Source organism: Carya illinoinensis, chromosome 12, assembly GCF_018687715.1.
Source record: "Carya illinoinensis cultivar Pawnee chromosome 12, C.illinoinensisPawnee_v1, whole genome shotgun sequence".
Lineage (NCBI taxonomy): Eukaryota > Viridiplantae > Streptophyta > Magnoliopsida > Fagales > Juglandaceae > Carya > Carya illinoinensis.
In genome coordinates this window covers 20,371,913-20,396,529 of record NC_056763.1, presented here as the reverse complement: position 1 = coordinate 20,396,529, position 24,617 = coordinate 20,371,913, and the positions used below count along the sequence as shown (strand labels likewise).

The 24,617-nt window shown below is 35.6% G+C and overlaps 1 protein-coding gene across 6 annotated transcripts; it reads left to right on the top strand.

Annotated features, from left to right (window-relative positions):
- Positions 1 to 5,789: 5,789 nt before the first annotated feature.
- Positions 5,790 to 14,673, top strand: LOC122289983. 6 transcript variants are annotated; one of them, XM_043097474.1, is made up of 9 exons: positions 5,790 to 6,267; positions 6,342 to 6,407; positions 8,730 to 8,789; positions 8,936 to 12,129; positions 12,216 to 12,249; positions 12,366 to 12,469; positions 12,833 to 13,010; positions 13,118 to 13,229; positions 14,125 to 14,673. In XM_043097474.1, exon 4 carries the CDS (start codon positions 9,057 to 9,059, stop codon positions 11,847 to 11,849), a length of 2,793 nt encoding a protein of 930 aa, XP_042953408.1. In that variant the 5' UTR covers positions 5,790 to 6,267; positions 6,342 to 6,407; positions 8,730 to 8,789; positions 8,936 to 9,056; the 3' UTR covers positions 11,850 to 12,129; positions 12,216 to 12,249; positions 12,366 to 12,469; positions 12,833 to 13,010; positions 13,118 to 13,229; positions 14,125 to 14,673. The 6 variants fall into 6 exon arrangements, with proteins under 6 accessions (XP_042953408.1, XP_042953409.1, XP_042953412.1 ...); XM_043097475.1 differs by having other exon boundaries at positions 12,833 to 13,019; XM_043097478.1 differs by having other exon boundaries at positions 8,730 to 8,841.
- The last annotated feature ends 9,944 nt before the right edge of the window (positions 14,674 to 24,617 follow it).

The following is a 24,617-nucleotide window of genomic DNA, read 5'->3' as shown; positions in this document are numbered from 1 at the left end:
TTCGCGGGTTCGACCCAACCGGGTTGTGCGGGTTGAGCGGCCTAGCGGGTATTTTGCACAGGCCTACTAATAAGAAAGGTGCAAAACGCACCGTATCATCAAGCCCCTTATTTCCCTTCCATTTATCTTTTTCTTGACCCCAATGCCCTCTTCTCTCTGTTTAAGATTGTTATGCGGCCCCCTCACTTCTTTGTTGCCCCTTCTTGCCACACACAAAGGCCGCTGCGAGCCATCACACCGAGCAGCCGCCGATGTTCTCGACTGCCACCGGTAAGTCCTCTCCATCCTCCTCTCTCTCTCTCTCTCTCTCTCTCTCTCTCTCTCTGTGTCCATTTCTGTCACAACCCCACCCTATCAAGAGCGAGACCGTGATCCCGTACCTGTTCTTTTTCCTATTATAACTATAAATTTATTTATAAATAAATGCTCATATTGTTATTAGTACTTTTTTTTTTAAAGATAATATGTGACGATTCGAACGCATCACGTATAAATTCTAATTTCTAATTGAAAGAAACACCTAATAGACATACCTTTATATTCTTTTACAAAGGACTCTCAGAGACCGTCATCCATTCATTTAACGTAATTACTTTAAACAAAAAGGGACTCAGTCCCTTCAGTCTTTACAAAAGAAAACTAACTTAAAGCAGGAGGGGTTTCCATCACTCCACTATAAAATATAGCTTATACCCGAAGGTATCTTGTCTATAAGTTAACTCAATAAAACATCCCCGTGTGGGGTCCAATATCAAAACGTAAGAAACATATATCGTCATCAGAAAGAAACCAAACTATCCAGGGACTACTAAACGTCGGCCCCTCCCTCCTCAGCAATACTCAGCTCCTCAATAGATTCGACTGTACCTGGACGTTTAAAACATAAACACAAAGTGAGTCTAATACTCAGTAAGCAGTACACCATGCTGTTAACTTAATAAGCATATAGTATTTTCTTTTGAAAACATGCATCCATAAACCAATACTAATTCTGACAATACTTCCATGCATATGCTTTCTTTATAACCTCATGCATACGCTTACTTCTTACTACCGTGCATATACTTACTTCATACTTTCATGCATAATCTTTATTTCTTATTTTCATACATACCTATATATCATATCTTCGTGCATACACTTAATTTAATCTTTCACTTTCTTTTGGCCAACACACTATTACGCCCCGTGTGTTGGGGTTAGCAGTCCTATTAGACATGGATTCCACCTGTGACTACAGGTTAGGGACCCCTTTCTGTCAGGGAGCAGCACTGGGTGCACTACCAGTACTACTTACCCGACATTGCAATCTGCCCATTTCTTTGATATCATTTCCTTTCATGTGGCCATTACATATTTTCATACATTAATTCATTCATTTTCTTTCTTTGAAATCAACATTTTCACTATCTTCCTTAGTCCAATGAATATGCATTTATTCTGAAAAATAGCATTTCATGTCATGCTTACATATAGATAGAATCTTAGTTATTTCAAGAAGCATGTATGAAAATTTTATGACTTAGAATCTACATGCATGCATTACCATATATACATGCAATCAATTATAATCGATAGGATACTTAACAGGGGCTACCAAGAAAGGCCTGTACATAATATAAATTCATTGATTATTTAATTAGAGGAATGTTTGGAAAGAGATAGAGATATATTCTTCCACAAGAGAACTTGGCGTGGGCGCATGGTCATAGCTACTTACCTCAATCCGCTGCAATCCCTTTAACTTCAGAAAATCCTAATCTAATAAATAATAAGTGTGTTAATACTCATCCAACATCCTTTAGACCTCTTTTTAACGATAGCTAAAATATTATAAATCTAACGTCGTTTTCTACCCTTAATGTTACTTCAAATAACTACCCTATCGACAAATCCTTACAAGAGTAACATAAGAAGATAATTAACTTAGTTAACATAACATTAAAACAGCTCCATATATGCATTTAATCACTTAAAACAGAATATAATTAAATATACATATAAAATAGAACATTAAAACAACCTCTCATATATATATACATTTAAAACAGAACATAAATATGTATATATGCAAAACAGAATATTGAAACAGCCTTTCAAATCTATTTACATGGAAAGCAACCTCTCAAACAACCTTATATATTTATATATCTGAAACACCACCTCAAAACAGCTTTGTATACACTTGGTTAGTAAAACAGAATACATGCACATATATACATACCAAACCACAACATAAAGAGATGAAAATAAAACAAAAACTGACACAATACAACACATCGTTCGGTTGACCCTAACAACACCTCAAAACCATGTACATATATATATATATATATATTTATATATATATATATATATATATATATATATATATATTTATAGGATGGTTGATGTATTTCAAAAATCCATATATCACTTACACTAAGAAATGAGTTAGGAATCCTTACCCCAAATTTCTTCACTTCTTGAAAGATGAAAACACTTGAAAATTGCAACTATAAGAAACCTCAAAGTGGTAAAGAAATAGATAAAGTGCACGGTTTGGAAAGATTTAACTTTCTTTATTTCTTTTGGGAGTTCACATGGTTTAGGTGATAGAAAGAAGGATTGGTTATTCTCTTGAACTAGAAGAAAGTGAAGGAAGAAGGAGAGAAAATGATGTTGTACGATGGATTGGAGAAGTGGAAACTCCTTAGGAAATGAAAAGGGGTCAAAGCTTATCTCATGAGGTGCATGTTGGATGTCCTAGATTAAGCCTAAGAAGATAAAACTTATACCTAACTCAATCCAAGGGTATAAGTTCAAAGGGGCTAATTCATAATTAATTCAAAGTGAAGGACTTAAAAGAAAGTATATTAAGGATATAAAAATATACTCTCATATCATTTTAATAATTCGCATAAAATAAAAACACACACATCTTAAAATAAAATAAATTGAATTAATAAACTAATAAAATCTTTACATGAAAATATTTAACTTAAAGATTAAAATAAAATGTCGTAAAGACTCACGTAGGACTAGGATATTACAGTTTCCCTCTCTGTTTCTCTCTTACTCTATATGCTCTCTCTCATCTCAGCCTACTTCTCACCAGGTGGTGTTATCCTAGCCACATCTTACTGACTAGGCTTCACCGTCAGTATTATCGTCCCCTCACACTCTCTCCACTCATCTTCTTCTAGGCCTCTCTCCCTCGTTCGTCTCTCTGATTACTCTCTCTATTTAATCTCTCTCTCTCTCTCTCTCTCTCTCTCTCTCTCTCTCTCTCTCATTTCTCGTTTAACCTCGGTGACCAACGAAGGACACCGAAGCCATCGTGTCGCCTCATTCCATCTCGATTTTGTCTTCTCTCCCTTGTCTGACTCTGTTTTTCTCTTGCTCACTTCGTGTGTTTCCTCATCATCTCAAACTTGGATCTGACTTTATTTTTCATTGTCATAGAGCACCTCGAAGATCTCTAGACAACGGTGTCTCACTCTCAAATTCGACTGGCCACCGCTCCAAGATTGGGTGAGGTATTTTCGAGCTTTTGCCTCATAATAATAGCTTAATCTTCGTGAATCTTATTTTTTTGGTACTACTGGAAGTTTGGGTTGTTCTCATTTATATATTGGAATTGGTACAATAGGTGTTTTCGCTTATATACTTCCTGTGAACTTGGGCTATGCCTCTTTACATGTTGAGTGATTTCATAATTGGAATTGGTACTTGAATGAACTTGGCATGCTTAATAAAACTTCTTATTTCTTTTAATAAAAAATTATGTTGGATTTGGTAATTGAGTGATTTCATAGTTGGTTAATTTTTGGGAGGTTTCTTGCTTGTAATGTTGTGGTTGAAAGAGGGATGGGCATAAAATGTTGGTTGGTATTCCGATGTGTTGGGAGTTTGTTTGTAGATGGTGATATGCGTTTTGGTGAAATTTAAGATAATCCAAAGAGGTTTGACTAATCTATTGGTACAATAGTGCATGGACGTTGCACTTGGGCCATTATAAACCCAAGGCACCATGTTGGACTATTTTGTTTTTGTGTTGTTTATGGGCCCCTATTGAGCTATGGTTCGGGTTATAGAATTTTATTAGTTAGGTTGGTGTTGTACTGGTATGAGTTATTTATATGTTAGCGATATTTTTTGGATTAGGTTCTAATACTACTATGGTTTGAGTTTAAGGCTTAGATAGTATATTGCAAAAACTAGATAAGCGGTACTCCTATACTAGACTTTGTCTAAAATTGACTAAGTTGATTTTGTTAAAAAATTGCATATTTTGTTATGAAAACCACCTCATTTATTTTCTTTATTATTCTTTGTATCTTAGCATGGAAATGTGTCATTTTATGGTAATTGATATAGACATGAGCAAGTTTTTGCACTTTATTTCTCTACTGGATAAAATATGAACATAGAGTCCCAAATAATATTTATCCAATTATATGATATTATCTATTCAGTTCTAATATTGCATTGTATTTGAAAACCCTAAGGCATAAGATCTAGTTCTACTTTGGTTACGGGCCCTACCACATGTGTAAAATGGTGGCATTTGTTTTGACCTCACCAAGGGTATAAAATGTGGTATATGTTTTGAGTGTAATTACTTTAGAAACAAAGTGATTCATATTCTGATTAACTATCCACAAAATGCACAACCCTTCTATGGGGTAAATATGACCTCTATTATGAGTACAATCATTTTGGTGACAAAGTAATTTATGTTCTACTTAGCTATTTGCAAAATGCACAACCCTGCCACATGTGTAAATATGACTTCTGACTATTTGTAGAATACACAACCCTACCACAAAGGTAAACATGGCCTCTATTTGTAACATACATGTCTTAAATTAGAGCTTAGGATTATTATTATTATTATTATTATTATTATTATTTTAGTAAATATTTTAACAGATCAATTTTAAATTAATGATTTTATTTGATTGGATTTCTTCCCCTATCAACACTAGGAGTGTAAAAATTAACTAGGAAATTAGAAAATCGGACTAGTCCGAACCAATAGAACTAGTTCAATTTTGGATCGGTTTTCTTAGTTTCAAAACTGGCTAGTACCAATCCGATTATGATTCTATGCCCTTTAAGACTGGATCGGATCAGACCGATTCGCTATATTATATATTTTAAAGATTATATATATTATTTTTATATTATACATAATTTTTATATATAATAATATAAATTAGAATTATATATGAGATAATATTATTATAATTTATAATATAAAATTTTATTTTTAAATATAAAAATTTATTCAATCATATGCTTTAATTATAAAATATATATAATAATTTATAACTTAATAAATACTCACTATATTCTTTTTAATACGTACATTAGTAAATTAGTACTATTAATATATACGATTTATTACAATTTACATTTTATGGTTGCTTAATACTAATAGTCTAATACCATATTATTATTAGTAATATATTTTAAATCTATATATAAATTATTATATAAATTATCATACTAAATAATTATATATGAAATAATGATATATTAATACTAATACTATCAGTATCAATGATATAATTATAATGAATGAAAATCATTATAACAAATACTAATATATAATTATTTTAATCACTATAATTAATGCTAATATATACTAATATTATTAAAATAAAAAATCAGACCGAATCGAATTGAAATGAACTAAATCAAAAGTACTAATTTAAAAAAATAATCGGTACGTAATTAATTTTTTTAAAAAAATTGATATATACTTAATCAATCTTAAATTTTATCCCAAACCAAACTAAACAGATTAGTTACAGCCCTAATCAACAACGTATCCTCCTCAACTGATTTCCTAGTTTGAATAGTTTCTAATTGGAAACCAAACTCACCTCAAAACCCTCCCATAAAATCCTTTGATTCCTTTGTTTTCCACTGTATCAAACCCACATCAGTCCCTCCATCAAATAGAATTCTCACGGCCCAACCAGTGAAATCAGATTTTTCACAGCAAGCCAGCCCTTCCAGCATACCGTAGCCTTCCTCTTAGCAACCAAGCAGCCACCTCATCGGAAACCACCACAGAGCACGCGGTTAGCCCTCCTTCCTCCACGACGTACGTCGACGCTCTAAACCTCTCTCAGTCGCTCTCTCTCCACTGTTAAAAACCAAACAGCACCTGTGTTTTCGCTCAGCCCACCGTCGACCTCAGAGGACGTCGGAGCACCACCCGGGCGGCCCAGAACCCGCAGACCAGGCACCCACTGCCACCTCGAGCCATTCCCGGTAAGCCCACGCCAGAATCCTCGTTCTCTCCTTTCTGTTTGACAGTTTCTCTCTCTAAACTTCTCTCTCTCTAGCTTTTTCCGCCGGTCACTCCGTCGGCTTCGACCCACCACCACCTTCGCATCCAGCCTCCTCGCTCGGTGAGTTCCCAATTCCATCGCATCACTGTTTTCTTTCATTACTCTCAGACCCGCGTGTTCTCCAGAAGGGGTAGCCACCCTTTAAATTCTTAATGGGCCCTTGGGCCTTAAGCCCATTCGGCCTGATGCTTGGTTAATCCTTAAAAAGACTGATTTTTCCCCGAGCCTTGGGCCTTCCTATCTTCTAAAGAGGCTGATTTCACAAAATAGTATATTGTATTAAACTGGGTTGGTTGTGTTTACAGAAACTATTTTAGTAACTTAAATGGGTTGTTTTCTCTAATTGAGGCTGGGCTGAAATTTAAATCAGACCAAGTTTTACAACTTGTTTTTATTAAAAACTATTTAAGTGATTTAAAGTATGTTTTAAAGTATGTTTTAATGTATACTATTGAGCCTTTTATTTTAGTTAATATTCCCATTGTCTAGATCGGATTTTAGTGAACTTATTATGTTATACTTTAATTAGAAAACCAAATAATATGTTATGGGTTTTAAATAACATTACTACATATTAATCTTAGTATAGCTGAATAATTAGTGAATTTTCTCTATGGCATGATTCTAAGTAATTAGAATACTACGACCCGTTTTCTTAGAAATGTTAGTGATGATTAGTGTCTCGTATAGGTCACGAGTTACGACGTAAGGTTGTAGAAACAGTGTTAAGAGGTAAGTAGTATGATCATAACTTTATGTGTGCTGTAAATGTTCAGTTTTGTGCATGAAAAATGTGATGTTTACCTACGCTACGATACAAGCCAATTCAAGGTTAGCCCCTTTTCACGAACCTCTATGAATTATAATGATATACTTGTAAATGATGTATGCTATGATGATATGGATTGTTGTTATATAAATGAGATGTTATGAAAATCACATGTATGCCATGTAGTGTTCATGTAATGTTTAGATCATGTTATACTATGTTTGTGTATGTTATGTTGCGTAAGGCTCATGTTGATATGCCATGTTCAATGTTATGCCATGCACAAGAGTATGTTATGCCTTGTAATTTCATGAAGTCAAATGTGTGCAAATGCATTATGAAAGTTAATAAGAGAACACATGAATGACAAGTAAGCTTTAAGATTGGCATTTAGTTATGGCTGGATGTGCAAGCCACGGATTCAAGCGTGGTCCACCACATGAAAGATACGATGTTAGGTGGTGATAGGAACCCAAGCGTGTTCACCATAGGTTATGATATGTTATATGGTGCCACAAACTCAAGTGTGGTTCACCATATGATGAGTGATAACATGGACCTAAGCGTGTTTCACTGCATGTTATAGTATGATAGACGGTGCCATGGACTCAAGTGTGGTTCACCATATGTTATGTGACACTACGGACCCAAACATGTTTCACTGCATGCTATGATAAGTGATACGGTGCCACGGACTCAAGCGTGGTTACCCTATGCTATGATATATTATGTACAGTCAATGACAATTGGACCAATGCACACATGTTATGATGGCCACTATGTAAGTGAAAGACAAGATGAATAAGATACGTACGAATAATAGGAAATGCATAGAATCAGTCATTCATGCATCCACGTTACATGTATTGCCATGATTATGTATCATTCCACTTATGTTACTAATGAATGATATGTATGTTATGATATATGTAAGCTTTCAAAGTTAAGCTTAATGTTAAATTACGTTTACAGTATGATGTGCTATTACTGAGTCTTCTACTCGTTTGTTTATCTGTTTTTATGTTTTTAATGTCCCAAATGATGATTTCATTGATACAAAGCAGGAGTGCCAGGAGTAGAATAAGTTTCCAAAGATTTGGTGTATGATTTAGACATTTAAGAGCTGTTGGTTTCACATAGAATTAGTTTATGCCTTTTCATTATGTTTTCAGCTTTATGTTAGCAAAGACAGTTTATTTTTAAGTTAATTGATTATTCAATAAATGAGGTATTTTGTCATGACTTCAAATCTCTTCATCGAGCATCACGTTATGAATGTTTGTAATATTCCCGATCTACAGGAAGGGGTGTTACATTGTTTTGAGTGCACTTACTTTGGTGACAATGATTTATGTGCTACTTGGTTAACTGCAAACATGCACAACCTTGCCACGGGGGTAAACATGGCCTTTGTTTTTGATGTTGTATCAGTTATGCTTGTGCCTAAGGTCTTTTGTATATATTATTATTGTAATGAAGTGCTTCTGAAAACACTACCGCTATTATTGAGACTGTTTGTTTTTGCATTTTGTAATTGGCTCACATTTACATACTAGTATAGGTTCACTGTTTACTGAGTAGGTAGACTCATCCGTTTATCTCCATTTTTTTAGGTGAATTTGATGGTTGTGGCTGTTGGAATAGATGGCACGTGACATGATTATAACAAAAATGTGAGATAAGTGCCAAGTGGCATAAGTAGATTTCTGAGATTTCAAAAAATATGTAATAGTGTTGAGTTTATTTTCTTTGGAATGATTTTGAAGTATTTGATTTTGTAGAATTATTATATCTAAATTTTATATTTTTTGGATTTCAGGTTTAAAGGAGTCACCATCGGGGCATGATAGTCGTCGTTGGATACATAGGCAAAAACCAAACTTTTTAAAATTCTTCCTCCTCATCATTTCTATAAAGTTCTTCCCGAATCAATCTCTCCAATGCTAACAATGGATTGCTCATCAGAGTGGAAGTCCCTCTTCCCGGTCTCCGCAGGCTCTACTCCTCCTCTCCTCATCTCAGGCCCTTCATCTAGACAAGCTCTGGGTCCACTATTTTTCAACCCAAAGCCCCAAACCCTAACACACCTTTTCTCCTCCCAGTCTCTTTTGCCTCACTCTCTCTCTCCTCCTCCCCACCTCTCTCTTCCTAGATTCCTCCTCACCTCGTCCATCCCCCCTTCCACTTCCTCCTCCATCTCCTTCCACGTCGGGCACCACATTGCCCATCAAAATGACACCGCTTCTCACCTCCTTCACAATCGCCTTGCCTTCCTTCAGCAACCCAATTCCAAGTCTGTCGTTGTTTTCTTCCCTACTGGTGTCAATTCCGAGCAAGTCGGATTCTTGATATTATCGTTGGATGGTTTGGGTTCCAGTTTTGACGTTCGGGTCGATAAGAAGGGTGGCATCTTTAGGGAAAAGATTGGGTTCGAGTACCAGATTAACAATATCTCGGTGAACCCCATGGTTGAATCAGGTTTTGGGTCTACAAGTTGGCCATGTAATTTGAATTCCTTTGCTATTGTTGGGTATTTGATGGCTTCTACATTGTACTCTGTGCATTGGTTTGCTGTGAAGGTTAAAGAAATTTGCTTGAATTGGGATAGCCCGAGTTTGGTTTGCTTAGGTAGTAAGGTTTTCAAGAGTTGCTCTGTTGTTTGTGCTTGTTGGAGTCCGCATATGCCAATGGAGAGTGTGGTTTTGTTGGAGAGTGGCTCATTGTTCTTGTTCGATTTGGAGTCTTGTTTGAAAAGTGTTGCCCCACGTGTGCGTTTTAGAGGGACTAGGTTGCGAGTTTCTTGGGATGATGAGTCGGGTACTTCCGGGAGTCGGAAATGGTTGGGTTGTGAGTTCAGTTGGCATCCTAGGATCTTGATTGTTGCTCGGTCCGATGCTGTGTTTTTAGTTGATTTGAGGCTTGATGAATGCGTTGTGAGCTGTTTGGCCAAAGTTGAGATGTTAAGTATGTATGCATCGGTTAAAAATGAAAGGTTCCTTAGTTTTATGATTGCAGGTTCTGATGGCTTTCATTTTGCATTGGCTTCACATAGTTTGTTGCTTCTTTGTGATGTGCGGAAACCGATGATGCCGGTGTTGCAATGGGCTCATGGTCTGGATAAACCGTGCTACATTGACGTGTTTCGATTGTCTGAATTGAGATCAAACTCAAGGAATGAAACGTATCAGTGGGCTTCTGAATCAGGTTTTTGCATTATATTAGGATCCTTTTGGAATTGTGAGTTTAATCTCTTTTGCTATGGACCTGCTTTACCAGCCCCACGAGGAACCATTGCATCTGAAATTTTAGAATTTTCAAAAACCATTTATGCATGGGAGCTCCCTACGGACCTGTTATTGTCTGGTCATGAATGCAGATGTGGAAGTTGTCTTGTAAGGGAGGAGATTTTCAAGGATGATCTTCCTGAATGGATTGATTGGCAGCAAAAGAAAGAGATAGTTTTGGGCTTTGGCATCCTAAACAAAGGTCTATCTGCACAGCTTGCCGAGTCTGATGAATTTGGTAGTTTTACACTGATAAGGCTCATGTCTTCAGGGAAACTCGAATCACAAAGATACTGTGCGTCATGGGATTCTGTGAAGAAGTTGAAACAATTTCACAAAGAATTTCTGCAATTTGAAGATAATTTCCTCTTTACCAAGGAAGATGGGGAATATAGATTTCCCAGAAGATATAAGTACTTGAACTTTGATAACCTATCAGCATATTTGAATGGCAACCTTACTGAAATCCTGGATTCGAAAATTAAAAATCATTGCAAGGGTCGTCAAGAGAAGGAATCCTTTAGTACAGAAGCTCATGAAATCTTATGTGAGAAGTTGAAGGCTTGTGGCTTTGGTCGATTGAGATCGTCTCCCGCAGTTGCAGTTGCTTTTGATGACATAAGCTTGCCAGCGAGCATACACGAGGTTGCTTTGAGGAGACTATGGGCAGGCCTGCCAATAGAACTTTTGCAACTGGCCTATTCCAACTACCCCGAGTTCCTTGAAGTACTAGTAGACCAAAAAAAGGTAGCTTTGGAATTTCTAGTTGTTCCAGACCTACCTCAATTGCCTCCTTTCTTTTTAAGAAAGCCTTCACGCCGAAGCAATAAATGGTCACAGAAAGTGCAGCGAGACGATGCTCTTGTGGGTCCAGTACTTCCTCTTCCGATTCTACTTGCACTTCACGAGTATCGTAATGGCTACTCAGATTTGGAAGGAATGGATGGATTTTCTTTAGAGAAGGAATTTAGACTGAGATGCGATGAAGTCAAGCAGGTGGCCAGTGAATTGGCTGTGCCAGATTCTGGTTGTGAGCTTCGTGATGATGGTGCTGTCTCCCTTGCCGATGACAGAGAAGAGACGTGGGGCAGCTCTGAAAAACAGAAACCTTTCTGTTTCTATACTCCGGTTGCATTTAAATACTCTACCATGGATTACACAATGTGCAATACCTTCAGTGATAAGAATTTTGATGTCCTGATTTTTAAAGTTCCTGAGAAGAAGCATGTTCCTTCCGAAAAAATGGAAACTGGTGGGCCCAAACTGTTTGATGATCTGTGCCCCACCGAGCTGAGGTTTGATGCTTGGGTCAAGAACTCTGGGCAAAATGAATTGAAGGCATACAATATTTTGAAGAGGCAATGGTGCAAATGGCAAGATGATTTTAGTTTATATAAGGAATTTTGCTCTCTGACCAAATTCCGAAAGCAATCTACCCGATTCTTTTAGTTTCAGCACTTACACTGCTTGCTTTGGTATCACTTGATGAAACTTGTGAATCAGAAGTGCTACTTGAATTAGAGTCGCAATGGTGCTGCCCATAAACCTTGTCCATCTGATCAATCAGCGACTGCCGAGGTTTGACAGAGACTTATATCAGGAAAGTGATGTGTTGCCACATGGGAAGAATATTTCTGGTGTTGCTTGGAATTGCAGGGACAAGTCTCTGAATACAAATATACAAATCCTGGCTAGTCATAACTCTCCACTGTGTGATATAGATTGGAATGTAAGTTTTGTTGCTATGCCTCTTTTTTGGTTGTATCACAGATGCTGATTTCTTTAAATTTGATGTAGTTATTTAACTAATTGCAGGTAAGGCTTTTGATCAAGTTCTCCTTTTCCATAGGTAGCACCCTAAACTATGCTCACTGTATAGCGTGCATGCGTGCACAAAGTCCATTTTTTGGGCGATTCCTTCAATTGTTGAGTGTGTATCATAACCGCAGTTCATGTTTGGTGTAGGATGTATTAAACTATGAGGAGTTTATGAGACACTTGACGAATGAAGAGCAACAAAGATTACTGAAGTATCTATCTCCAGTTGATGCTGTTACAGTCCCTGATAGGTTAGAATCCTTTATTGAGCATTATTGACCACATAATTTTCTGTAAATGTTATGATTGCAACAATGATAATTATTTTATTTTTAGACATGAAACACATTTCATCTGCTGTATTTCAACAATATATTCTTTTTGTAATAGCATGCATGAATATGTTGAGCATACTAGAAAAGAATCATATCGCTATATGGATCAAGTTATAGTAACAGTCACACACACACAAGAAATGTTTTCACGGTGCTTAACTTCTTTTTAGTGTCTTTTTTTTCCCCCAGCTTTAGAGAGTTTCGTTTAGGATCCTAAACAATTGGATTAAGAAGTTAGACATGATCTGGCCTCATGATGGTTTAAATTGTTCCATGCAGCCTCAAAAGTATGTTTGATAGTCCTCAATTCAAGGATAACTTAATTTACTTTCGACAACTGCTTGTGGAAGGGGTCTTTGACATCTCCGTCTCCGGGGCAAAATCTGAAGACTGCAAGACCTTGAAAAGGCTTGCATTATTCGATTTGACGAAGTCCAAATGGGTTGAAAACTATCAGGTGCTTAAGGTTCGAGTGACTTTTAAAATCAGAATATCACTAGATAAAATTGTTAACAGAAAATGATCTGCTGCTAGAAACCCATTAACATCTTCCTTTGGCTGCAGAAGTGTAAAAGTAGTACGGGTGGATATGTTGTTTCTGGATCCAATACCACTGCCTCAAGTATTTTAACAAATGTCAAGAGGTTGCGTGACAGCCCAAGTCAGAATCCTGCAGGTTAGCGGAGAATTATCTTTTTGGCCATATTTTGCTGAGTGGCCTGGCTTTTGTGTGAATGTAATTTTTGGAGTCGAATTTCCAAACACTATGAAGGGTTTAATTCAACTTGGGCTTTTCTCATAAAGTGAAGAATTACTTTAGAAGCTTAATATGTGGCTTCAGAAAGAGTGAATTTCTTTGCCAAATGGCTTCAGAAAGCGTGAATTTCTTTGCCAAATGATGGGCATAAAGGACAGTTTGTGTTCAATCTCATCAACAGTTTTGATATCCGGAACCAGAAAATGCATCACAATTTCCAAGCCTACTTTTTCCCTCATCTCTGTCATCTTGTTTAGATTACTTTTTCATTTCAGATGTACAATTTTTTGGTTGGTGTTTCAAACATACGAGACATTCATAAGATAAAGAATATGCATTTTACTCTTACACAAATCAACTATCACAAGAACAAAGCTAAACCCCTTGCATTCTCAATTCTTGTTCTTTCCACCTTTTAGGTGTGCTCCGTTCTTACGGTTCTAGGCGGTTTTGCAAGCCTGGAAATACACCAATCTGTTTCTACTAGGCATTTTGTATATACAGAAGCAGCAAGGAAATATTCTCTCTCATATTTAACTGATCTAGTCTCATAAGACAAGACAGCTCTGCATTTGTGTTCACTGAGAACTTGGATGTGTATTGAAAACTTACATTTTCGTCTGCATTTCTACATGCAAATCTAGTTATTGTGGTTAAGTATGACTAAGCCCATGAACAATAGACTGTATTCCATGGATTAAATACTCAGAGCTACATTGTTAGTTTGTTGCATGAAATGATGGTCATGTTTGCATAATAAGATTTAAATGATGTAGACTGAAATGGTTCTTAAATTTAATCTTGCATCTTGTAGAATTTAAGACCATGTTGAAATGCCCGAAGAGGGTGGTCATGAAGGCTAGCTACGAGACCAAGGAAGTGATAGACAATGATGGTTCTTGCTTTAGTCCAAGAAGCCTATCTGCTTTGCCCACCGATGGTGGCTCCCTCATGCTGGATTCTTTTCATTTTGTTGAAGAAAATTCTGATCAGGATCTGCTCCTAGATGTGCCATCCAATGGCTCTTTTCCACAGGCAGAGCTCCTTCAACCTGCTGTAAGTTTTGGTGCCCAGCAGGCAAGCACTTGTAGTAGCTCAATATACCCACATCTTGTAACTCGCTGACTGTAAATGCTTTCTAATCACTAGGGCTATTGTAGGTATGCCTTTGAAAACTTTGACTGGGGTTCAAATATTTTGATGGTAAACAGGAAAGTCTGTGAATGAGGTTTGTTGCTTGATCTTTCTCCCTATTTACCTTTTTGAACTCGGAATGCTAAGGGAAGAATTTTGTGGGCCTTTTTGTATAGGTTACGTTAGATTGTAATATATAGTTTATACTACAGAAGTGGTCATTTCCGTATTTTTGTAGTTATTGTAGTTTTTGTCTTGCATAATTACTTAGCAATGTTGGCTTGCTTTCTTTGTAATCATTATTTTTGGCCAAGAGGATAACGAAAATATTTACTGTTAAGAAAAAAAAAGTAAGGGGATATATTTTTTCAAATGCATAAAGGAAGTGGACATTTAGTGTACCTTTTTATGCCTTTTGGAGGATGCCTGCATCTTAAAGATAAGATCTGTTTGTCAACCATCCACTCAAAGGATAAAAGAACACGAATGCATATCCCAATCCCAATCTTTATGGTATTCGAATGGGAACAGGGGGTCATCAAGCAAGAATTCCAGTGCTTGTTTCTTCAACAAGATTACAAAATTGAAGTACAATAGTAGCTTCTCAGAACATTTTGATGGCTGGCTATTCCCTCTGTTAGTCATGTGGAGGGATGGATAATGAGATTTAAGTGATGAAGACAGGCAAATGCTTTGTATCTTTGAGACTGCCTAAAGCTTCCATCTTTTGAGAGCCTTGGTGTCTTACAGAACACTTTTGAGTCGATGTAAAATTTGCATAATTAATTGTCTTTGGTTATTGAGGTGGAGAATTAAGGAGGGTAGGCATCCTTCCATGCTAGCTCTAATCTATTATCTGTTCCTCCCATCTTTTGACATTGGCATACATATTCTGCTGTATAGGGCATGTCATGGTGTGATTGTACTAGAACTAGGAGCAAATCATTCCACGGAAGTCTTCCACATTCAGGAAGCATTGAAAGATGTAAAGGCTTTCCTTGTGGATGGTCATTCAAATTCTAACGAAAGCAAATCGCAAACTTGTAATGCGCATCATTTAATGAAAGAATTAGAAATTGGCAATGCTTGTCTATTTTTAGTATATAAAGGCGCCAAAGGGTGCACACACACTACATGAGAAGTATTGCAAAAAAAAATGGGTGCAAAAGCGGATGTTTTTGCCACAATTGGCAGCTCACAGCGGATGTGTGTTAAATACTTTACAACCAAACAAATTAGATTGATTTGGATTTCAAATGCATAAACAAAAGTAGTCATTTTTTTTGTCTGATAGAAAGAGTAGGAGGGGACAATTGGAGGTGACTTCCTAGCCTGGGCATGACCATAGTAGCACCCTACGCGTTGGAAATCGGACATAAGGGCCAACATGACTGGAAGTTGTAGGCGCTCCCTTAAGTTAAATTTGAGCCACAGTCTAGACTTCAAACAAACTAGTGAATTTAATGAATTCTTATATAGCTAATTCCAATAGTTTAGGGTGCATATATATATATATATATATATACGGATTCAAACCCAGGACCTAGTAAATGCTAAACCATTTGAGAGTAACCCAGCAACTATGTAACTCTAGCGAATGATATTACACCCACAGTAATGTATGTAGCTTCTTGACATACCGAATGCGTTTCATTAAGCAAATGAATGGATGAGAACGATTGTGATGAATAAAAAAACTTATCTTATCTATTAGTTTTTAGCAAAAATAGAAAGCAAAATTATATAAGAATATACCACATACCTCCGCATAATTATTAACACGTAATTTGTCATTCTTTCCATTTTATCTTAATGCTTAAATATATGTGTATTTAAATAGAAGGAAAAAAATAATAAATCACATGTTGGTTAGGTGGATGTGTGTGGTGTGAGACTTTCTTGAAGAATTACTCAAAAAAGAGAAGAATATCATTGTTTTTACAAAAATAGACTTCATTTTAAAAATATATATAAAAAACTGTAAAAAAGTGTACCCTTTGTGAAGGGGTAAAATAATGAGACACAAAACCAAGTTCAACCCACCAGGCCACCACTAAAGGATAAAAGGGGGAGGGGGAGGTCAAGAGGTCAAGGGGCTTGTCAGGGAAGTAAAGGGGGCATGGAGTCAGAAGACAGGTAAAGAGGGTCAGAAGGTAAGGTAGGAGGGATCAGAGGGTAAAGGGTGTCAGAAGAAAGTGAGGAAAGGGAGAGACTATTAGACACACAAAATAGGCTTTGCTTTACCATTGCAGGGGGCATGTGGAAAAATGGATCAGAGAAAAAGGGGACGTCCAGACCACTACTAGGGGTCTTATACTTCTTTTTCTTCTTCAACTTCTCTTTCAACCTTTGGATAGGGGGTTCCAGCAAAAGTGTTTTTCTCCAGCAAATACACCTGAGGTCACCATTATATAGTGAGAAATGAGAGGTTATGAGAGACTGTAAATAAGAGTATTATAATGGATTTCTCCACCTCAAATACTCATGGACATAGGCATTATACTGAACCACATAAATGTATGTTTATTTCTCTTACTTTTTCTTCACTTATTTTCCTTTCATTGCTATAGATATATGCACCGACACCGTACAGTCATACCAAATCACTGCCAGGGGCACTAGATCACACCGATTGAGGCTCAAATCGTCATAGGCGTATAGCGGGCCAGGAATCACCTTCTGGCCTGTTGTGCAATTTTTCATGCATCAACACCCTTCAATATTTCTTTATCAAACATACATATATAAGTTTAAGTTAAATTCATGTGTCCTAAGAGCAAATGGAAAAAAGAAATTAGAAATAGTTGTTACCTTTCACTGACCAATAAGATGGATGATGCCATGAATAGTGAGTCCCTAGCCTATACTACATCTTTGACTATGATTGGTAAGAGGGACGGTACTTGAGTATCTAGAACAATGCATTTCAACAAATGATGTAGCCCCCAAAATTGTAAATAGTTGTGAACCCTAATACCATTTTCTTCACCTACCTTGGCTTCTTCCCATTTGTCCTCGTTACTTTCTTCAGATTCGAATGCAACAATTTTGGTATCTCATTGCAATTTCAGGTCAGATTTATGGATATTTTCTGTATTTTTGTCAACTAGAACTTCAACAAAAGTTTCTCAAGCCTCCAAAACCAAATATCACTCTAAAATCTTATATTTTCTCAAGGGTGACTCGTTTAGGCGCTTTCCGAACAACAATTACTTGGTCAAAAACTCTTATTTCCTCCATTATCACTGGGAAACCTTGCCTCTTGAAGAATTATGTTCCTCGATTGCTGTCAAATCTCTATGTAAGGGGATTTTTCCCTCCCATTAAAAGCCCAGCTCGGCCCAAAAGTTTAAGCTGACCCATGACCACAATTGTGCAGGGAAAACGAAGGGCAAAGATGGAGAGGACTCATCGTCCTAGTACCCCCTATGACACCTAGCACTCGAGATCCTATGCAGGCAGGTGAGCGAGAAGTATGAAGAGCTCTTGATCTTCTGACAGCAAGCATAAAGAAGCTTGATGATGTGCACCCGTGGGATAAAGATGTTAGGAAGCCGCATCGCATTAATAGTGTTGATCCCTGGACTCTACACTGCATTAATGATGCCAATCCCTGGATTCCACATAGCATTAATTACGCAAGCCCATGAGTCATGTTGTATTAAAGGATTCTGACTAAGTGAACAGTTGAGGGGATATATGCTTCTTGGAACAGGGTATGGGTTGTCCCCCCCTCATAAATCTAGTATAAAATTTGATCTTTAGGTACAAAAAACTCTCTAATTCCTTTACACTTTAGCACAAACTATTAAGGAGATATTGACTTAAGAATCGGAGACTCCCCGGCCTCCACCAAGGCCTCAAACTCTCTATTTTTTTTTAAAAAAAAGTGTGCAAGTAAAAGATTGAAGACCCAAGTTGCTGGAACCCAATCCAAAGGCGTACAAAACATGATGTTAACACTTTGAGTCCATTTCACCATCATAGATTCAAGTCCTTCCCCAAATCCTTGATCTACATATGGTATGTATAATAGCCACCAACTGTAAGAGTTTCATCATGAATTTTGACCTCAAGTGGTCCATCAAGCGTCTGATCATTAGAACGATCGATGGTCATCGATCCCTACTTCTTTAAGCTTGATAGCATGGAACTGCCATTGTGATTTGCCTCGAAGCTGTTGATAAAGAGACCACGAGGATAATGGTGGAAGCAACATGCTTTTGGGTAGTCGGGGTGGGATCATCGTTGTCAAGATCCTGCCCTTTAGAAGCCCACCAAGCCTAATTGGATTATATTTATTTTTAAAAGAGAAATAATATTTGTAGCTATTGCAAGCTTCACAATGCCCCTTTAATAAAAATGGTAAATCTGAATTGTACATAAAAAAATTAATTTTTAGTAATGCACTCTATTTTTTTATTGAGAGTGCACGGAGCTTGCACATTCTAAAACTATATTTAGCACTACTCTTAATAACAAGAAAAAATCTACTCTGAAGTTGGTTTACTAAACCCCCACACACCCGTCCCATCACACCCGCGCATATGTGGCAAACCAAGTCTACAAAAAAAAAAAAAAAAAAAAAAAAAAACCCAAAAATCAGGCGGTTTGGAAAAACTCAATAAACAAAAGAAAGTCTCTCTAGATCATGCTATTCTCCCGAGTCCCCCCTACGTGGGTCTGACTTTGTTCTCCCCTCCCCTTCCTTGTTCATTCGTCCAGCTCCAGAGTATATTTTGTTTTTCATATTTGAAGCTCCATTCTTCTGAAGACCCATTTGTCCCAAGTAGGGACCATTAAGTAACTATTCCTCCTCCAAATCAAGCACACCAATCCGCTAACGCTTGTTGTAAAAAACTACTTTAAAGGATTCACATTCTACATTTAGTCTCTCTTAGAATATGCTATGCGTCTTCGATTCACCAGAATTATGGGTTGTTGCTGGGATTTCCTCTTCAGGTAATGGGTTGGACTCCTGCTTGTGTTAAAACAAAATAAGGTGAATTTATAGTGGATCCTATGAGAATGATTGTTCTTTGTGGTGGAAATTTGATAGGAAATAAGAATAGATTACCATTGAATTTGAGGGTCCAAACCAACGTAAACGATCCATGTTTCTTTCCTTTTGTTTTCTATTTGCTTACGTTCTCTCTCTCTCTCTCTCACACACACACACACACACACACACTTTGCCTTCTCTGTAGGTAGTTTATATACACACACTGAACAACAACTGCAACATAAGGAAGATTTAGGAAGAAATCTTGGGAATTGGTTTCTTTCTAGATATGAGTGGGCTTGGGTGGGAGATTTGGGGAGAAATGTTCAAGCAACTGTATAATGGGCAAGGACATCAAACATGAGGACATTTTGATGTTTATTTAATGAAAAAACTACATATGTGGCTACATTACCGGTGTGAGGTGTAGGGGCCTTTGTACCAAACTTTTTACTTTCATCTTGTTTAGATCGAAATTTTTGTACCAGAATAATAACCAGCACGATGTAATGTGTTACGTTTTAGCTCAAATTTCGACCATTCCATCTAGAACACAAATATGAGTCCAAAATTGAGCTAAATGGCAATTTGGGAGATACTTAAAATGTTGTTCGCAAATGGCCCTAAAAAAAAGGCATATGGAGTTATGAACTCGTTAGCTATTATGAAGAGAAATCATTGAACGAATAATTTGAAATTTAGGCCATTAGGATTTCGTCTCTTGTTTAATTTTTGTATTTTTTGTTCACTTTCATGCCTAGTTATCCACACTTCATTTTTGATTAATTAGAACCTTTAATTGAATAGAAGAAACATTCACAATGCCATAAACTATAGATCTTTTGGCAAGAATGCCATTGTTTTAAATTTTAATACTGAAAAATCTTCAATCCTAAATGTTCTTTCATCATACTGGTTCACTAAGAGCTCTAAACTTGATAGCCACAAATCTAGAGCAGCATAAAAAATGTTCTTTAAATTATTTTAAGTGTAGTTTGGATAGTGAGATGAGATGAGATAATTTTAGATAAAAGTTAAAAGTTGAATAAAATATTATTTTTTAATAATATTATTATTTTATATTTTAAAAAGTTGAATTGTTTATTATATTTTGTATGAAAATTTTTAAAAAAGTATCATGATGAAAGGAGATGAAACCGTTTCTTATCCAAAAATTATTCTTTCGAAAAGATGGAAACCTTATATAGAGAAGTATTATTGAGTCTCTTTAAGATTTATATTGATGTTATTTTAAAATATAATTTATTATTATATATATAATTTATTTATTTATTAACTATTCTTAAACAGTACATTAAAATATATTGGTATGAAAATATTTTGTTTATTTTAATCAAAACAGGATTCAAAACCTAGCTTTGTACAACAGAACTCTAATAACATAGTTTAATCTTCGTGACTCTTATGTTTTTGGTACTACTAAAAGTTTGAGTTGTCCTCATTTATATATTGGAATCGGTACAATAAGTATTTATACTTGTATACTTCATGTGCACTTAGGCATGCCCATTTGCATGTTGAGTGATTTCATAGTTGGGATTGGTAGTTGAGAGAACTTGGGTTATGCTTAATAAAACTTCTTATTTCTTTTAACAAAAAATTATATATTGGAATTGGTAATTGAGTAATTTCATAGTTGGTTGATTGTAACACCCCATTACCATAAGATAGAGATGTTACTAACGTATATAATATAACACTCGGTAAAGAGATTTATATCCTGAAATATCTTATTTATTAAAAACATTAATTAAACTAAACATAAATGTTTTGAAAAATATAAAACTGAAAATGTAAAGTAAGACATAAACTAGCCCTACACGAGACTTTTTATCCAAAAATCATAAAAGAAACTAAGTCCTTGCACTAGAATTACTCTTAGTCCTCCAGTTTTATGTCCTTATAATCACCATCTGTGATAGTTAAACGTAGAAGAAAAAATAAAAAAATGAGTCGAAAACTTAGTAAAGAGCATATCATACAGTAAAATATAGCTTAACTTAGAATTAATTTTTGAAAGACTCATCAAATAACATATATCATTTATAGATTCTCATAACATGTCTATTCATCATCAACATGAGCAGAAACATACATAATCATGGCAAACATATAATCTGAATGCATAAATTACTTGTTTATCTTATCTTTCACTTATTATATGGTGAACCATGCTTAAGTTCGTGGCACCCCATAACTTGTCATAACGTGGAGTGAAACATGCTTGGATTTGTGTTTCACTTAACATAAGGTGAACCACCCTTAAGTTCATAATACCACATAACATAACTTGTGGTGAACACGATTAGGTCCGTGTAACCCTTAACATAACTTGTGATGAACATGCATATGTCCGTGTCATCCTTAAGATATCTTGTGATGAACATACTTAGGTCCGTGTCATTTTTAACCTAACTTGTAATGAACACGCTTATGTCCGTATCATCTTTAAAATAACTTAGGGTGAAACACGCTTAGGTCCCTGTTTCGCTTAACATATGGTGAACCACGCTTAGGTCCATGACACCATCTTAACATAACTTGTGGTGAATACGCTTAGGTCCATGTCACTCTTAAACATTTTATCTTTCTCAACGCATGAGAACTTATTTAATATCATGAAATTTTCTAGCATGGCATATTCTTGTAAATGGTATAGCATGACATGGCATATCCTTATACATGGCATAGCATAACATAACATATTCTTGTATGTGGCATAATATGATCTAAATATAAATATTCCACATGGCATATGTGATTTGAGTTCTATATGAACTTTAAATAACATACTTGATGTAATACCCCGTTTTACGTGCATTTTTAATGAAGTGTTATTTAAATAATTATAAATATTAGTTCTCTTGTTTTAAATTTAATGTGATATTTGTTGAATTTATTTTGTGAATTTTAAGTTGTACAATTCATTTATTTAGAAGGCTTTCTTGATATTATTTATTATTTTGTATTTAAATTGCTCTTTGCTTTAATTTATTTTATTTTTGGGCTTTAAATATTTTATTTTATTAATTATTGTTTTGTGTTTAAATTCCTCTTTAATTTAAATTAGTTTATTTTTAGATTTTAAACTATGTGGTTAGTTTTTACTAATTATTTTATTTTAGGTTCAAGATTGGCATAGGCCTTAGGCTCTTCACATCATGCAAGATAAAATGAAGAGAGTGCTTGGCAACTTACCAACATGAACATATTCATTGATTTATAGAATTTGTATAAAGTATTTCAAAATAATATAAAATTATCTAATTACATTTAAGTCTAAGTTATCTAAATCTCAGTAGCATAAATTCAGATATATGCTATCTTAGAGGATAATTATCCTGCTCAATATCTTTATCAGTAATTATACATAGAGCCTTATCTCGTGCGTAGTTATGCTGACTTGAGTTGTTACGTTTGACTGCTTTGTTCTTCAATGGTAGAGAGCTATGATTCTGACGACCACCATGCCATAATATAACATGGGTAAGTTCAATTCTGGTGAAAGAGGAGGGGCCATAGCTATTTAAATCTGGACTCTAATCCTAGTGTGTCATTCTTCTTTAACTTTAAAAGGAAAATGTGTTGGTTTTTTATTGGGTGGTGTAAATCTTCTTTTGCATGACATCCGGCCGGTTCCAAGAGGATATCTCCTAATAAGCTCATTGAAAACAAATAAAAATCAAGGACAAATTACAGTATTTGACCCTTAAAATTGTAAGCTTAATGATTTTATTGACAAAATCAGATTTTGTAACGCCAAACTACCGCCTTGTTTGCGATGCATATCTCAAACTATCAACTTAGTGACATTAGTCGCCATAATAAATAACACTATGCACCGAGTATTAAAGATCTCCTACATAGGACCCATCTCCAGCATTGTAATTTTATATCAACTATACACCAGTGCAATTCTACCATCAATTACAATTCGAATTATAATCCCAATTATAATTCATCGTCAGGTGAATCGTGAAGAATTCTTCGAATATCATTACTACCATGACTTACAATCTGATCCACTCCTGCAACGAGACAATATTAAGTAATTAAGCGACTGATGGAATCAACAGAAGGTCACCAAAGAACACCCCAGACTCTAAAGGCACGCCGTTCTAATGTGTTGTTCTGTCCGGAAAAATGATTTTATGAAATCACTTTATATCTATGACTTTTATTTGATTTTTTTCAAGAGTTTTGCCTAAATTTGACAAGAAAAAAATTATATTTTCAATTAGGGGTGGGTAGTAAGGTCCCGCATGGCAAGATGGGCGGGAGTTGGGGGCAGTATGACCCCAACGAGTCCCTGCCGCGTACCCTGCCCTACACACAATTTTTTTTAATATAAAAAATATATAAATATATATTTATATTATACTTAATTACGTATTTACAATCTTTAGTATTTTTACTATATATAAATATGTAGTAATATATATTAAGAGTCCCATACTACTTAAGTGCGACACTTGTGTTGTGAAGACAATTTATAAAGGATCGCCCTACTAAATTATGACTAACATAAAATATGCATAAGCAAATTTAAAAATTGCATAATTTTTAAATTATTGTTATATTTACAAATTTAAATTTATAATTTGGGTCTAAAAATATGTTTTTGATCACGTTTGAACTTGGGAATAATTTTTAATTCTAATATACTGTAGTCCATTATTGAAGTGGGAGTGGAGTGGGAGGGATTGGAAATCCGTCCCTCCCCATCCCCTACCTAGCAGGGCGGGGGTGAAAACGGTGGAATGCAGGTAGCATCCCTATTCTCAATCCTACTTTTAATGCTCAATGCGTTGTTAATGGAAAGATTTTTTTTTATTTTTTAAATTATAATAAATCCTGCAATAAGTTATGTAGCTTAACTATATAGGGATGAGTTCCAACCCACTAATGACTTTGACAACGAGTTTGCCAGAGTTCAAATTCAAATTTTGAATTTTGATTTTGATTTTCTTAAGTTCCGTTCTAAATCCAACTCTGGCTTGTCAAAAGGAGTCGGATTTAGACTTCTTTTGAATTTTTTTAACCTTCATATTTAACTGATTTTTAAACAATTTTTTGTGGGCTTTTAAATTCTAAAGTTACTCAAAATATAACTAAAACTCTTTAAACAAGATCAATAAGATACCCCTATT

Bases quoted from the DNA above. Each gene is read 5' to 3' on its own strand.
- LOC122289983 (XM_043097477.1), top strand. From the start codon at position 9,057: ATGCTAACAATGGATTGCTCATCAGAGTGGAAGTCCCTCTTCCCGGTC.